Raw genomic sequence first — 13,826 nt, forward strand, 5'->3', positions numbered from 1 at the left:
ACAAATATAAGTTTATATTATATATAGTGTCTAGGTGTTTAGCTAGAACCTTTTAGTAAAGGTCCTAATTAGAGGTATTCCAGTCCTATCTTACCACCTCCGATGCTATTATCGGCCGAAGATTTAACAGTATAGTAATTGGTATATAGTTATTCCCTAGCTATAAATCCTTCTATGTTAGCAGGTGATTATACAGTCAGCCAGCTAGGATATAGCCTAGACAAGGTTAATTATAATTTAGTAGTTACCCTGCTTATAGGTAACTATATCTTCTGGGAGTAAAAGCTCTAGTTAGTAGCTAGTAACTAGGTTAATTAGCTATTTAGATTTAGGATTCTGGTAGTTATAGCCTGTGGCAGCCTATATAGGGTAGTATAGATTAAAATTTTTAAATATTAAATATTTATTCCCTTTACACATGTAAATCTTAGTCCTAAAATAGTCTAGTATATAGGATATACTAGTATGGTTAATATTTTTTATTAAAATATTTTTTTTACTGTTTTTATTTTTACAGCTTTATAGCCCGGGGTTATATATATTATATATATATACTAGTTTATTAGCCAGTTTTTATATAATTAGCATACTTAGGTTATATATGTAATATTTTATAGTTTATATTTTTAATTTAATTTTTTTACTTATAAAGAATGCCACTTATAGCGGTGGTGTTTTAGTGTTATTAGTATAGCTTAGTATTTATTAGATTACTATATAGAATTAACCTCCCAGGGATATTATAGAAATCTATATGGTTAGTTATATAATTAGGGTATAGTTTTTTATATTATAATAATATTTATAGTATTTTACACCTTTTTTTTACTAAAAAAATACTGTATAATAGTAATATATAGCCTATAGTTTACCTATAGGACTTTTAGTTATACTTTTTATTATCTTATAAATAAAAAAAGAACAAGGCTATATACTTTAGTATATCTTTACTAAGCTTGTTATTATTATATTTATTTAGGGGTGGCTGCGGTGCGCTGTGCCTGTATATTACTAGCTTAATATTATTAACTTATTTAATTCCTGTTAGTAATATATATTTATATATAAGCTTTTTATTACTTTAATTACCTATAGCTATAAAATTATTATTATCCTTGCTATTTAGAGTGTTGTATTAAATGTATTTATTTTTATTCTAGGCCTAGCTTTTATTATATAAGCTTGGCTTTTAGTTATAGCTTTTTAAGCATGTCGGCCTCCCACTCTTTAAGTAAAGGCTTTATAGCTTGGTTATATATTATAGTAGTGACTTTCTTGTTTATAGTTAACTATACTCTCTCCTAGGCAAGTGTATATTAGAAGCTATCTAAGCTAGTTAGTTCTAGCTCTAGCTCCTGTATTAGTATATTAGTGGCATGGACCGGGATCCTAGACTATAGTATTTTAGGGAAAAAGGATAGGTATATAGCCTTTTTTTAATAAATTATTTTAGTCTACTACTATTTAACAGGGCATTTGCAGTTAAAGGCATAGTGTTTACTTTTATAAAGGATATAGTAGGTATATTTTTTATAATTATTATAGTTTTTATATATATAATTTTATATAAATATTCCTAGCTGCAGTATATACAGGTAAGTGCCTTCCTGTAGTATTAAATAATATATTTATATTTTTAATAGCTAAAGTATTATAGTAGTTACTGCTTATAGTTATAAATACTAGTATTATATTATTTTTTATCTAGGATAAGTTTTTAACAAATTACTATATTAACTATGTAGTTATTATTAAATTCTACTACTAGTATAGCTAGGTGTTTTTTTTATACTACTAGTTTTTATAACTGCACCTATCCCACGTAGGTAATCTCTGGGGGTGTGGTAGCTAATTAGTTAAATTAGCTATAGTTAAGCGCTTAATTAATATTTTTTAGTATTTTACCAGGTTTTTTTTAATTATTTTAATATCCACCTAGTAGACTATTATAGGATATCCTTGGTGTTAAGCACGGTATTAGATTTTAAGCCTTTTAGCTAAGCAGACATGCTTTATTACAGTTTTTTAGTATTTTTTATATTATTAACTATAAAAATTATATCCCTGCTAGGCAGCACGCGACTAGTAACTATCTTATAATAGCTAATTATCTTATTACTACTTTTAATAAATTAGTTTACCTTATTAACTAACTTCTAGTAGTTATACCAAAGGGAATTAACTACTAAGGGTGTAGTTTTATAAACATGTAGTTTAAGGTTTACTATACTAGGGCAGGGAATCCTAATATTCTAGTAACTATACTAGGTACTATAAATCCCTTAGTATAGGCAGCACCCAACCAGTTGGATATATATAATCCTAAAGTTATTATTATAGTAGTTCCTAGAACCACACTATAACAGGCAGCCTTAAGCCAGGAATACAAAAGTTCTAATACAGGTATTAGCGCGCCGGTCCGCAGGGTCCTAAATATATTAACAGATTTAACTAGCTGTAACTAGTTTTTTTTATTTGCTTTAATACTAATTAGGGACTTTAGTTTTATAATATCTTTGGTAAGGTTCTTTACTAACAGAGCCTCTTGGAACTATCTAACTAGTTTAATAATTATATCCAGAAAGGGCTGGAACATGCCTTTTAGCAGACTGTGGGAGCCTGCTCTATCCTGGATTGCTTTTAGCTCTAAGGCAACAGCTAAAAAGGTATTTATATATATATATATATATATTTGTAGCATTGCTTGCTTAATCAGCCTTGTAGGTTTAAAGGCCACATAGCCTTTCCACCCGCGTTCGGCGCCATTGCGGCCACAATAACGACGGGGAACAGGAGGAAGGCTCGTTTTGAGGATGATCACGAGTTTATTTAATAAGGGTAATTTTAACATAAAATTCGAACGGTTGCGTACTTTGGTTGTGGTGCTGCGCTTTTTAGACTTGTCCCAAGGAATAATATGTAGGTTTATCCGTGTTATTATAGACCTTAATAAAAAGCTATGATTTACTAAATAAGCTGCAATACTAAGCAGAGCACCCTTAAAAGTTTAAAATAGTATTTATAATTGTTATATAGCCTTAACTTTATCTTAACTAAGATCCTGCCTCTTAATTTTAAAGGTATAACAGTTTGGCTAATAATATATATATAAAAGGATTCGAGTGGTATACAGGCTCAGCTCGGTAAGAAATTAAAATATAAAGGCTACATAAAATTAAAAATAAGTCCTTTTAGTAGCAAGATATACAGACTAACATGTAATTTACCCTAATATATTTTTTTACTTTTAAGCTTAATATTAACTAATCTAGGAAAATATATTGTAAAAGTATAGTATTAATACTACTAATAATAATTATTAAAGGTTTTATATTTTAATAACTGCATTTTTAATGGTTTTTATAAAATTTTTATTAATAATTGTGGAGAAGCATCCTAAATTAGGGCAAATATTTTTATGGTTTTTAGCGACACTAATACCAATATTAAGGCAATTTTTTTTTTTAGTAAAAAGGCCTTCCTATTTAATAACTTTAACAAAATGGGCTTTATAGGTACTAAATAGTGAAAGTTAAATATCCCTTTAATAATTAATTTTATGAAATGTGAACAGGTAACTTTAAATATAGTAGTGGATAAATTAATAATTTTTTAATAATACTTTGGCAAATATTATATATATTTTATGTGTTAACGTAATCGGTAAGCAAGCGCCGCATTGAAGGCGAGCGCCGCACTTCTGTACTCCATATAAAATGGCACTCTTTGAAACCTTAATATCTCAACCACCAGTAGATATAGAAACATCTTGATAAGATAATAACATATATATGAACTCTAAAAGGGTGTTTTTATACTTTCATGTTTTTAGGTAGTTTTCTTGGCTTTAAATACTAGGACAACTGAAAGTATAAAAAATACAGCTGTAATTTATCTTACCTGGAGAAATATTCATTCCGGAAATTTCTCTGCTTAATATATATATACACAGTATTATATTATACTGTATATTTAATTTTATGTCCTCTAGGTGCTTTATTGTTGAGATATTAGACTCTCAAAAAGTGTCATTTTATATGGAATACAGAGGTGCGGCGCTCGCTTACCGATTACGTTAAATAGTTAACTTATTATACTAATACTTATACCTGTAAAGGGCATTACAGCTGTTATTAAAAAAAATTAATTATTTAGCTCAGTAATTAGCTATATAACTAATTATAGGATATTGGCAAGCTCAGGGGAAGAACATCGTCAATTTCATTGATTAGTGTGTAGAAGATTGAAGGTGGACGAGGTGAAATATTCGAAGCATGGACGAACAAAGTAGGGAGACCGCTAAGAACCATTTATACAGTTCTAACCCGTATAAGCGTGCTATATATGGGGGTTTTACAAAATAAGGTCGCCCTTAACCACTACCACTAACTAGATACATAATGTAGGAAGCATATTAAGATATTAAGGAAATCGCAAAATAAAACAATTTAGTGCGACGAGGGATGGTAGTAATTTAAAAAAAAAGGAATAGGGAATAAAAAACACCTAATTAATATTACAGTTAATCTTTGGCCTAGAATAATAAAGGTATATTAGCAGTGGAACGCTTGTACTCCTTAATAAGCTTGTAGTAATATCCTTAGTCCGGACCTATTAATTTTTTTCTAATAAGTACCCTTTCCAGCGCACCAGGTATTTGGTAAAGGGAGCTCAATTTCGGCTAATTTATATAATTTATTTGTTAAGAATACGCTCCACCTCCTTCCTAATAATCTGTTTAATTAGAAAAACACTTGTTAGTTAGTAACTAGTAGAGGACAGGTAGGTGCACAGATAAACAGGTTATTCCAGGGATTAGAAACTGGCTTAAGTTGGGTGATAAATATTACTGGATAAATTTTCCAGCTGGCTGGTAACTAAAAACAGTAGGCGGAATATCCGACGTGCTTAATAACTTTAAAAAAAGCAAAGTACTATTAGGAAAGCTTTTTTTTAAAGTATTTTACAGCCGGGATAAAGTAACCCTTGTGGAGATATATAGTAACCTTATTACTAGATTTAAAAACAGGAGGTTTTTCATGCCTTCGGTTGTATATCTCTTTTATTCGGAGTGAGGCAAAGGCAAGGCCTTGCCTTCTTAGTATCTACCCTGGACAAGAAATCTTGCCCCCCAAGGTATTCTTTAACTATATTTTATAGTCGGCGCAGATCCATACTAAATAGTAGCTAATATAGCGAGGCTTTTATTAAAGTATTTGCTGTCCTATTAATAGTAAAAATAAAAAAAATACCTGAAGTATTTAAATTACAGGTAAGCTAGTGTTATAGTATTGTTTTAATAACTTGGATTATTTTTTTTATCTAGCTGTGTTTAAGAATAATAAGCTATAAAAAAAATACTATTTAGCACCTATTATAAAAAACATGCTGTGCTAAAACAATAATATAAACTAAATATTTTTATTAGTAATAATGTACTTAAAACCCTAGTTATACTTTTTTAAATAATTAACTAGAGCACAACTCTATTCCTGCGTGTCCTATATTACTTTTCCTGGTATAAGCCTAACTTGCTAGTGAACTTGTTTATAATTACTAGGAGCTAATTATAGCCGTCAGATCTCTAGGTAAATTAGTAAGATAGTTAATAATAATAGTATAAAAAAACTCTGGTATAAAAATTAGATATAAAGCTTTATAGGGATAATAGTACTTAGGTTTATTTAGCTAGTATAAGCAGTGGTTAATATACTACCTTAAAAAAATATTTATCTTGGTAGATAGTAAAACTATTTAAAAAAGGTATTTATTAAGGCCCTAATAATTTTTTTAATTATAAATTATTTTAAAAACACCTTTAACCAAGGGCCTTGGCATATATAACCACTATTTGTTGCCAGGCTAATATTTTATAAATAATAAGTCTTTATCTAATTAATGTAAAATAACCTCCATGGTACTTAGGTGTTTTTTTTAGATAGCTAATAATTTTAGTAGCTTAAGAATTATTAGAATAAGCACGTTGCAATTCTTATTTAAAAAATTTAGATATTTCAACTGTTAAGGCAGAGAAATAAGCTAAATTAAGATTAATATTTAAACTAGTAGGTTTCTAAGCTAGTAAATATAATATAGTATTTGCTATAGTATTTATCTTCCCTGGTTAATAAATAATCTTTAACTTAAATTACTAAATATAGTTGCTCGCCCTTACAAGCTGCAGATTTTAATAATTTAGAAAGGTAGTTATTACGAACAAGCTTTAGGTTGCTAGACTAACAGTCAAGGTATGGGTGGTATAAATAACTAGGGTTAACTTAGATAACTTAACTATATGATATATTTTTTGTAATACCTAGACAAGGTAAAATACCTTCAGTTTAGTAGCCTAATATCGTGTTTTAGCAGGATTTAAGGAGTAACTTAGGAATATAATTAGCTTGACTAATATTCTTGGAGGTGGTATTTATAGTTTAAAATATTTTTTAATAAAAAGTCCAGATTAATATAAAAGTGTCTCTTAGGGGCAAGGTAATAAAAAAATAGTAGATTTTAGCTAATAAAATAGTCCTGCAAACACTTAAAGGCAGCTAATTCCTTTTTAGTTAGTTTAAATAAGATCGCATAGTATATGCCTTTTAGCTGCTTGGATTTTTTCTAGAAGCTCCCTTTAATAATAGGGTCTTTTATTTTTAATTAAAGGAATTTACTTTTTAACCTAGCAGCTTTACACTCGGGAAACCTATAAAGGCTTTAGTGGGCTCCAGCTTTATATTTAAATTCTTAAAGCAAGTAAAAACAGAGTCCAGATAACTCATATTTTTTAAGTATTTTAAATACTATTACTATACTATTCATGTACACCTTTATATAGGGCATATTTTTTAGGATACTATTTATTTACCACTGGACATAGGGCACTAAATTAATAAACCCTATTATTATAATTTAAAAAATTTTTTATTTTTTATATAAAACAACAGCTAAATAGTTTGCATGCTTTTTTACTTTACAGGCTATTAGTAAAAAATTTTACTGTGTTTATAATAAAAATAAAGGAATAACCATGTACTAATACAAGAATTTTTTTTTAGCTAGGTAATAAATACAGATCTAGTTTTATTTCTTTATTTACCCTATAAAGATTAACAACTACTTGACCCTTAGTTTTAAAGGTATTTCGCTTTTTATCCCAGACCAGTCGGTAAATAATAAAAATAGGATATCCTAAAAAAGTATAATTAATTACTTTAATTAGCTTGCCATAAAATTTTAGTAGGTTAAAGATTTTATTAATAATTTCTTTAACTCGCGGTTTTATATAATATCTTAGCTTTTAGTATATACTTTTACTAATCTTCTTGTAATAGTACTTTTATCTATTATTTTTTTATATTAAATCTATCAGGCTGGGCCTATATATTATACTTTTTAATAATATACTTTAGGCTTAAAATATTTAAATAGTAACTTTAATAAGATAAGATAATAGTTTTATCAGGCTTCTTTTTAACTAGAATAATAAAAAATGCAGAGGCCTGTAATATATATATAAATAATTTTTTAAATACTAATATAATAATAAGCAAAGCTTGGTTTAGCTTGTTATAAAATATGATTTTTTAATAACTTAATAAAACAGCTAGCATCCTTATTAATTAGTGGGTTTATAAAAGTAAACAGGTCCTTAGGGAGATTACCTATAGCTTAATACACCGTGAAAAAGTTATTTATATCTAAAACAGTTCCTATTTAAAAACACCAAGGAATAACAACTGGTTTATTAGTGTTATTCTAGACCTTAATACTTTATAGTGCTAATACTAGTAATAATAATTACAAATCCTGTATTTTTAATAACTACATTTTTAATAGTTTTTATAAAGGCTTTATTTATTAATAATAGTAAAGAAGCATCCCGAATTAAGGCAAATTTTCTTAAGATTTTTTAGTGGTATTTAGGCCAGCTTTTATAGTAATATAATATTAATACCGAATATTAAAACAATCCTTTAGTAAAAATACCTGATTTCTATTTAATTTAATAAATTTAACTAAATAGGCTTTAGCTGTAGGTATTAAATAGTTAGGGTTAATATTTTTTAATAATTAATCTCGCAAAGGTGTGTAGTTTATTATTTAATAAAAAAATAAAACTATAAAAATTATATAATATTACTATATTATTACTCTTAAAAATAGTAGGTATTTAAATTACTTAGTTTTTTTTTTAATAATACTTTAGCAAATATTATATATATATTATAGGTATTAAATAACTTATTATAAAATTTATTATACTAATAATTATCCGTGTAAAAGGCGCTATTATAAATAACTATTATTAAAAGGATTATTAGCTATCTACCCAGGTACTTAAGCAATTGGTCAGGCAATTAGTTAGGTAATTAGTTACTTGGGGGTTACCTAGTATTAGTAATATTTGCTTGCTTATTATTTTGTTTATAGGAATCTCCCCTTTTAAATCCCTAGATGCCTTAGCGCTATACGTATATTTATATAAAGGTTTTACTATTAATTCCATAGTTAACAAAGCTAGTTAATATATGGGCTTGGGCAATTATATAAACTATAATTAATATTCTATAACTAGTTATAATTAGCAGGATTCGCTGGCTTATTGGCTATTTGCAGCTGCGGTTTTGCTGACCTAAAACAGGCAGTTAGTTCTGCTGGTTATAGGGTTATTACCTAAGGGCTTAACTAAACTAGTTAGGATATTAATACATATTCCGATTATATCTATTATAATTATATAGTAGCCAAGCAGATAGGAATCTCTGGTAGGCTTAAGGGTAGAGAGGGTATATAGCCTTTTGCTGACTAGCAAAAAAACCAAGCTTGTAGTATAAATAATCTAAAGTATTAATATCTAGTCCTTAGTAACTATTTTTTTTTTAAAAGGGTCTCTGGTTATAATAGGCCTAATTAGGATTAATTTTACTATATAATTAGGCCTTGGGTTTTTTTTTTGCAGGAAATAAGATTTTACCAAGGAAATTACTACTACTTTAGTTCTTGTAGGAACTTGGTTTTAGTTATTTTTAATTAGGGTTAGGAAATATACTATTAAAAAACAGGATTAAATATATTTTATACTATAGCAATCTGCTAAAAGGGCTGATAAATCTTAGCAGCTTAGGCTAGGTATATAACTTCTTTAGCAAATACTTGTAAAAGTTTTTCCAGCGGAAATATTAGTATAAATATATTAAAGGGCCTGTACTTTTATAAAAGTTTTAAATTAGGTTTAAATTATTTAGCTAAATAATATAACTATCCGTGCCTGTTACCACTACTATTCCTGCTTTAATTAATAAAGGTAGAGTACGCAAAGCATCCTTTTTAATTTACTTAATTTAAAAGTAAACCAAGCAAGGGCTGCTCCATGGAGGCAAGCTTGTAGGTTAGCTTAAACTATTTCTTCCCCTTTAAAGGTAATAATATTTTTAATATAGTTAATAAACATATTAACATCCTTGTAATAAATATAGTTATTAACCTGTTTAATAGCTATATCTTTCTTAAGTTCCGGCCAGAAGTAGCCTATTTCCTCTGTCTTCTAGGGGCTGCTGTTATTCAATCTATTTTCACCTTAACCAGGCGGTCCGGCTGGACCAGAGGGCCAGGATCGCCAGGATTTCCAGGAACACCGGGGAGGTCCAGGTCCAGGAGGTCTAGGAGGCAGTTGTTATTTCCTATAAGTCTTAATTACTAACTAACTGTTTATTTATTAAACAAATAGCTAAGTTGCTTATATAGTAGCTAATACTTGACCAGCCGGAGGTGGGGTGTAAAACAGGTTAATAACTAAGGTTTAATAAAAAAGATATTCTAACTATTTTCTAGTAAGTCAACACAGGTGTTAAATTATAAAAATTATTTAAAAAAAATACTTCTAGCTTGTATCTTTGTTTACTTTATTAACCTAACTATTATAAAATTAGGAACAGGAATAACCTTGTTTCTTGGTTCGACAAAAGGGAAAAGCCTTCTAAAGGTAGCTAAGGCAGCTAGAGAAATGTTTCTGGTTTTTATTTAGTAAATAGTAGATTATTTAACCATTTGGGAGACAGGTGGTATTTAAGGTTTAAAGATTATTAAGATAAAGGATTATTGTCCCAGAGGATGTAAAGGTATCCGGTTAACTACAGGTTAGCACACTAGCTAGTTAGTATACTTCTGCTAACTTAGTAAATAGTTAGTCAGGCGTATAAACTCTGCAACTGCTTAATAAATAGTAGAATAATTAATATCCTAGTTAAATATGTAGATGTGTGTTAATAGCAGTAATTTAATAGTTAAAATAATATAGTAAAATTAGTAGATAATACTAGAATTTAGCTTCTAAGCAAAGCAAGAGGCATTAAGGTTAATAAATTAAGTAATTTAATAGCCAAGCTTTATAGTCTACAGCTCTCGCCGCGATGGCATAAGGATACTGTAGGATTTTAGTTAGATTAAATAGGATTGTTAAAATAACAATAGAAATAATACGGAAACAACTATAAATAATAAAATATAAAGATAATATTAAAACAAGTATAAAAATAAGACAGAGCATAATAAAAAGCAGTTAAATAAATATAATATATTAAACTATTTAAATAGCTTAGTAAATAAACATCCAAAGAATAAATAAAATATAAAAGAACATACCACTAACTGTAAAACACGCAAGCTTAGAAAAAGAACATTGTTAATTTTATTGATTAGTGTGTAGATAAAGATTAAAAGCGGATAAGGTTAAATATTTAAAGCATGGATAAACAAAGTAGGAAGACCGCTAAAAACCACTTATAAAGTTCCGACCCGTATGAGCGTGCCACATAATCCTTATTTAAATATAAATAATTTGTATAAATTATTCGATAATTGGCAGAATACTACCTGTTTATAAACTTTACCACACTAAAATTCAGCCCCCTAGAACTCAGTTAATTCTTGGTTTTTTTCCATGGAACCTTGTATTCTGTTTGGATCTTATAACTACCTAGCAAATAACAAAGACTGAATATATTCAAGCTTAGTTTAAAGTTGAAAAATAAATTTTACATATTAATATAAATTGTAAATAGCTGTAATGTCAAGAAGTATTATACTAGGACGGCAGCTACTTATTAACTATGGCAATTGTCCTCGCTATATTTAATAATGGCAAGAGATTATTCAAATAGCTTATCCGGAATTTGAATTGTTCACCCGAACTTTATTAATTCTCGCCAAGTCTGAGAGTAGTTATATAGTCGTTTTTACCACTTCTTACTGTCTATAAATAAATGGCATAGATCGGACCATGTGTTGCTCTGGTGTCTAGTTTAAGGTGACACTATAATAAACAGCTGGCTAGGCCATATAAAAAAGTCGATTATAATAATGTAAAGCAAAATTTTTAAAAACCAATCTAATAATTTTAAAAGTTTTAAGAACCCAGCACTAAAAGGCAGCTGTTAATTAAGCCATGCTAGCTTTAAATATCGGTAAATAAGCCCAAAAGGGTTTCTTTTATAAGTGATGTTTTATATCCTATTGGGGAAAAACCTTTATTCCCCTTTGGGAAAGGCTGTATTAAGAAGCTTATTGGACGAAATTTTTATTATATATTAAAAATACACTATTGTCAGAATATTTAGAGGCGAATGATATACCGACACCCCCCCCCCCGTTTCACCGACACCCCTTTGGATCCAGCGACACCCCCTATTTCCCAATATAGTATAGCGCATAATCACGTGAACACCCCGACGGGGAGTTTGGGTGGAGGGACCATGTTAGTATATGACCGGTGTGGCCTTGCCTGAATCGCTTAAAAATGCAATAAAAACTAATCAATATCTGTTTCCTTATTTAGTATAGCATCAGAATTGTATCCTTCCTGTCATCCCTGGTGGGACACCCGGGACCTGACCACCACGACCACGACCGCAACCACGCCCACGCCCACGCCCACGCCCACGCCCACTATCTCTACCTCTCCCTCTCCCTTGCCCGCGCGATGATTCCTGGGATAAGACAATACAAAGGCTGAAGGATCACGCTGAGTGGAGCGATCCTGACTTGCTGGCTCCAGTTCTGGTTCTACCTGACTGGATCGATTTAATGATCCTCCCGGCCGGCCCTTTCGGCGTACAACCTCTGGTTCTAAAACCAAGTCTCTTGGGTTAATCGGAGGCATGTCCTGGTCATTATAAAGACGACAATGACGATTAAAATCTCCAAGATATAGAGACTCGCGGTTTTGAAGACGCTCCCGGATTCTGTGGATACATGGAAGCCCCATTGTAGTATGGGTTACACCACTGCATTCCTAAATTGGCCGCTTTCCTGGTTGTCCTTCCGGTAGATATTGTATTTGTGTTTTATACACAATATTAAGTGCATATCTAGATACTTTATTAAGCACTTTTGATAAATAAAGTCTGGAGATAAATAGGTGCCGATCTATCCTATTAATCTTATCCCATACTTTTCGATGTTGATCTTGAAGGACAAGACCTATATATCAGCAGCGCTAAGAAGGTCCTTGGTAGATGATTAAAGCTCTCGTTTAATAATCCAATGACTCCCCTCCACACGGGAAGTGGCAATCTGACCAAGATAAAGAGACTTATTGGTATGGCATTTAAAAAGCGCTCTAAAGTCAGGTTATCATCTATTTCTTGAATATAGCGAATAATATCAGTCCAGATGTTCGGCGTACTCGCTGGTAAAATTAGCCCATGCTGCATTATTTCTGTTATGGTTTTTCATTGACTATTTATAAATAATCCAAGAAAAGCTTTCCATTTATCCTAACTTTCTGGTTAAAGATATCTCCAACTGCTTGGCTTGGATTATTATATTAAGACAAGTCACTTATGTCGAATAATTGGTCTGCATCGAGTCAAGATATTCTTTTCAATGTGCCATAGGCATAAGATATTTCTGCAAAAGGAAAACAAGTTAACTGCCTTATTAATCCTTATCTTATCTGTAACAATGGTTTTTGGAAAGGCAATATAAAGCGATTATTACAGCTCCAGCTGTTAAGAGCAAATGTATATAACTCCTCCTTCTTATTAGATATAAATGCAAAGCCCAATAAAATTACGATTGGTGGCTGTACTACCAAAATATAAGAAGAGGATCTGGTATCGATTTTTTTATATTTGAATCCATAAAAAGAACTGTGCTGTATAGACTTAATATTTCCAGGCAGGATTTATAGGTTAAAAAAACTGTCACCACTGATTATCTTATCTTTTGATAGTTATAATCCACTCGTCTGTCTCTGGAAAGTTGATAAAAGAGCCTGTATAGGAGTCCTGCGTTTAAAAAGCGCCTTCTTGTTTCTCTTTTAAAATTATAGATATCCCGATCCTTAACACTTCCAGCACCTTCTTTATGAAGTGATGCAATAATATGACGTGGTTAAGCTCCAGTTTAAAGTTAACTCTTATTTTCGATGCGTGGGATACTATATCTACAACGTGGACTGCATGAGTTAAAGCTGCAGAAGCTGATAATTATCTGCTTTTCTTTAATCTCCAGCCGCCATATAAAATAGCTTGAGCCTAAGAATAATAGAAAATGGGCACATGGTTAAGCTGGTACTCCCTTTCCTGCGGCGCTTGGTTTTATTAAGACGGCTATTGTACTTTCCACCTTTGTTATATTTAAGCCATATTATCTTAATAACACCTGCTTTTGTTGGTTTTGAACACCGTTTTACAACTGTATATCCATTGTTGTAAGCAAAGTTATTTATGTGCTTAATAGCTTCCTCCGGGGAGCGAAATGTTAACTCTTGAAGGCCTTCTGGCAGCGGGAGATCAAATAATTCAGCTTCAGAGTCAGATATCTTA

At 30.2% G+C, this 13,826-nt stretch overlaps 1 protein-coding gene across 1 annotated transcript; it reads right to left on the minus strand.

The window, feature by feature from the left end:
- Positions 1-11,860: 11,860 nt before the first annotated feature.
- On the minus strand, positions 11,861-12,262 carry ATNIH1004_005127 (uncharacterized protein; the record flags this gene model as incomplete). Its single annotated transcript, XM_033569787.1, has 1 exon — positions 11,861-12,262. One exon carries the CDS (start codon positions 12,260-12,262, stop codon positions 11,861-11,863), a length of 402 nt encoding a protein of 133 aa, XP_033428593.1.
- Positions 12,263-13,826: the final 1,564 nt, after the last annotated feature.

Source organism: Aspergillus tanneri (assembly GCF_003426965.1).
Source record: "Aspergillus tanneri strain NIH1004 chromosome Unknown AapTan_3_pilon_pilon_pilon, whole genome shotgun sequence".
Lineage (NCBI taxonomy): Eukaryota > Fungi > Ascomycota > Eurotiomycetes > Eurotiales > Aspergillaceae > Aspergillus > Aspergillus tanneri.